This window comes from Plasmodium cynomolgi, chromosome 2 (genome assembly GCF_000321355.1).
Source record: "Plasmodium cynomolgi strain B DNA, chromosome 2, whole genome shotgun sequence".
In the NCBI taxonomy this organism is placed as follows: domain Eukaryota; phylum Apicomplexa; class Aconoidasida; order Haemosporida; family Plasmodiidae; genus Plasmodium; species Plasmodium cynomolgi.
The window spans coordinates 83062-85782 of record NC_020395.1 but is presented as its reverse complement, the minus strand read 5'-3'; the positions used below and the strand labels follow the sequence as shown (position 1 = coordinate 85782).

The 2721-nt window shown below is 39.6% G+C and overlaps 1 protein-coding gene across 1 annotated transcript; it reads left to right on the top strand.

Annotated features, from left to right (window-relative positions):
• Nucleotides 1–764: 764 nt before the first annotated feature.
• Nucleotides 765–1888, top strand: PCYB_021170 (hypothetical protein; the record flags this gene model as incomplete). Its single annotated transcript, XM_004220467.1, has 3 exons — nucleotides 765–971; nucleotides 1145–1298; nucleotides 1650–1888. 3 exons carry the CDS (start codon nucleotides 765–767, stop codon nucleotides 1886–1888), a joined length of 600 nt encoding a protein of 199 aa, XP_004220515.1.
• Nucleotides 1889–2721: the final 833 nt, after the last annotated feature.

The following is a 2721-nucleotide window of genomic DNA, read 5'->3' as shown; positions in this document are numbered from 1 at the left end:
AATATATCAGGAAACGAGAGAAGACTGATAAAGCAAAAAAATTTTTTTCTTTTTTTTTTTTTTTCTGAGATGTTAATTAAGGACTAAATAAAATATTATTTATATGTATACTTGTATATATATTCCCCCCCTCCCTGGAAGGAAAGAAATTTTATTATGTAAAACATTTGGCTGAGGAGTATTTCTTGCATGCCTAATAAAAACCTAAGTGCTAAGGTAAAAAATTGATTTGTTTTAAGTAGCTCTCTAAGGGCGATCGAGTTTGCGTTACTGCTGCGCGGTTTTACTTATGCGGCATTATCTACGCCACGTACATGTTCGTGCGAAGAGAATTTTGTGGTGGATGATAATATATAAAATTCCCCTTTTGAGTGTTTCTCTAAGTCCGCATTTCTTTAGTCCGCGTTTCTCCTAGCTGCATTTGCGTACAATTTTGTCCTTTCGACATTGTGCCGTTTTGCTCCGCATGTATAAAACATACATATGAGTGTAGCTTACGTACGAAGTACCTTTTGCTCGGTGAAAAGTAAACGCATCTGTGTTGTCGAAAGGAGTAGTAGCTACGTTTGCTTTATGTACCATTGGGCATATGGTGGTCCTTACCATTGGTGTATGACGCCTCCGTTAGTTTTTGCCCCCTTCTTATTGTTAACTTCGTTTATTTTCATCCTCCCTCTTCTTTTAGGCACCCTTTCTTCAGAAAAGCATAAGTCATTTTTAACAAAATAAGTTAATTTTTTTTTTTTTTTTTTTTTTTTTTAAAAATGTCTAACCTGAGCAGCAGTAGTGCTAGTGGCAAGAATGTGAACTTCCAAGGATGCAGCCACTCGAACGACGGAAGTGTTTCCACCTGGGACGCCGATTGTAGTGATATCAAGAGTGAAGAAACTGTGAAAAGCTCGTTTAAAATTTTGTTGAGAAGTAGCCTCTTCACCGTTTTGTTGTTGGCGGTGCATTGGTCCAATAGCAATGTAATTATTCGTGTGACGTGGCGGCATAACACAGCTTAGATGATTAATTTTTTTCCAACAATGACATATTTTTGTGTACTTGGAAAAATGCATACATATATGTGCAAACCATCGCGTTGTGCCGCTTTCCATGCCATTTTTCTCGCCATTTTTTTTTTGTTCGTTCCCCTTAGGGCCCCTATAGTCAATGGAAGGGAGAAGCGACAAATGAGGTGAAAGTGCAACGAAATAGAAGAATGCTATACAACAACACTGGGCGTTATGTTAGTAGCGACTACAATGCATCAATGGAAAATTTGGCTGGCTCTAGGGAAAATAACGAACAAAGTAGAAGCGGATCTAGAGGGGGACCCTCACAATATAACTCTCCACCCCCCCAAGAACAATCCTCATCATTCTTCACTTCGCCATTCACGACACCATTCACATCTCCATTCACAGCCCCATTTGGATCTGATTCGACACCACCATCACCATCTCCCTCCTCATCGGGTTTCTCCTCCTCACCGGGTTTATCCTCCTCATTCGCATCTTTATTTTCTTCTACCTTATCCCCGTCGCCCTCCTATCCCATGTCACCACCATTTAACTCATTCACCGCAATGGATAATTCACCCCCAAGAAACAACGATGTATGGAGCATCTATGAGGACGGTTTAAGATATCTGAATAACCGAGCATTTAGAAATATGGAGAATGATTTTCGATACCCCAATTTTATGTACAACTCATTGAATCAACAAAACAATGTTAGCAATTCGTTGTATTCTAATTTGAATAATAATGCTTTATTTTATATATTTTCATTCATCGCTGGGTTATTTCTTATAAGTCAAGTGGGAGCTGAGCGATTGTTTTTTCTTGCCTCTGCTATGGGTATAGCATACCATATTAGAAAATCTGTGAGGTCTAGTTGATTTGTCGCTTCCGTGATTTTTTTGTAACTTTTTGCTTGTAGCAATGAAATGGTGCTTCCCAACTGCATGAGAGAGGAGTGACAAATTTTTCAGCTTGAGGGGAAAAGAAGATGTGATTCGTTGGAGACAGAACTTTCGTTAGAGGCAGAATTTGCATGGAGTTCTTTCTTTTCCAGGGTAAACGCGTTCATGATTACGTGACTGATAAGGACCCACTCCCGTGATGCCCCCCTATGATAACCGCTCCAATGGGATGGCGGCGTGCGAACGTCAACAGAATGTCAAGCAACACCTTCGCTCGTTCGAGTATGACAAGGGGTTATTTCGTTCCCCTAGTGGAGGATATAGGAGTGTCGTAACTCAGTTGTTTGCACGAAGAAGATATCTACTTTCCACGATGCCATGATAATTCTACATACTTTCTGCTATACAGTTTTACAAATTTTCCGCTCCGTCACTTCATCGTCTCGCTTTATTTTTGTGTACACAGCTTGCTTGACTAGTGAAAGTGCCTCGACACTGGAGCACTTTTCTTCCCCTTCTCCCCCCTTTCGAGATTCTCCAACATATGTTGATTTTATTTTTCCAACCTGAGCATACAAGATAATAAATTTTTGCAGACTGTACATTTTTAATTAACCTTTTTTTTTTGTATGCCATAAGTGTATAAAGTTGCCATTATATTATTTCTCCCTCCCAGAGGACAGCAGAGATTTCCAGGCAATGAGTGCGCCCACGGACGGGGACGAGAGTAGACCAGCTAATTCGTTTAAATATACATGATTCTCCATTTATTTTTTTTTCGATTTTTCTGCGATTTTTCTGCTATTTTG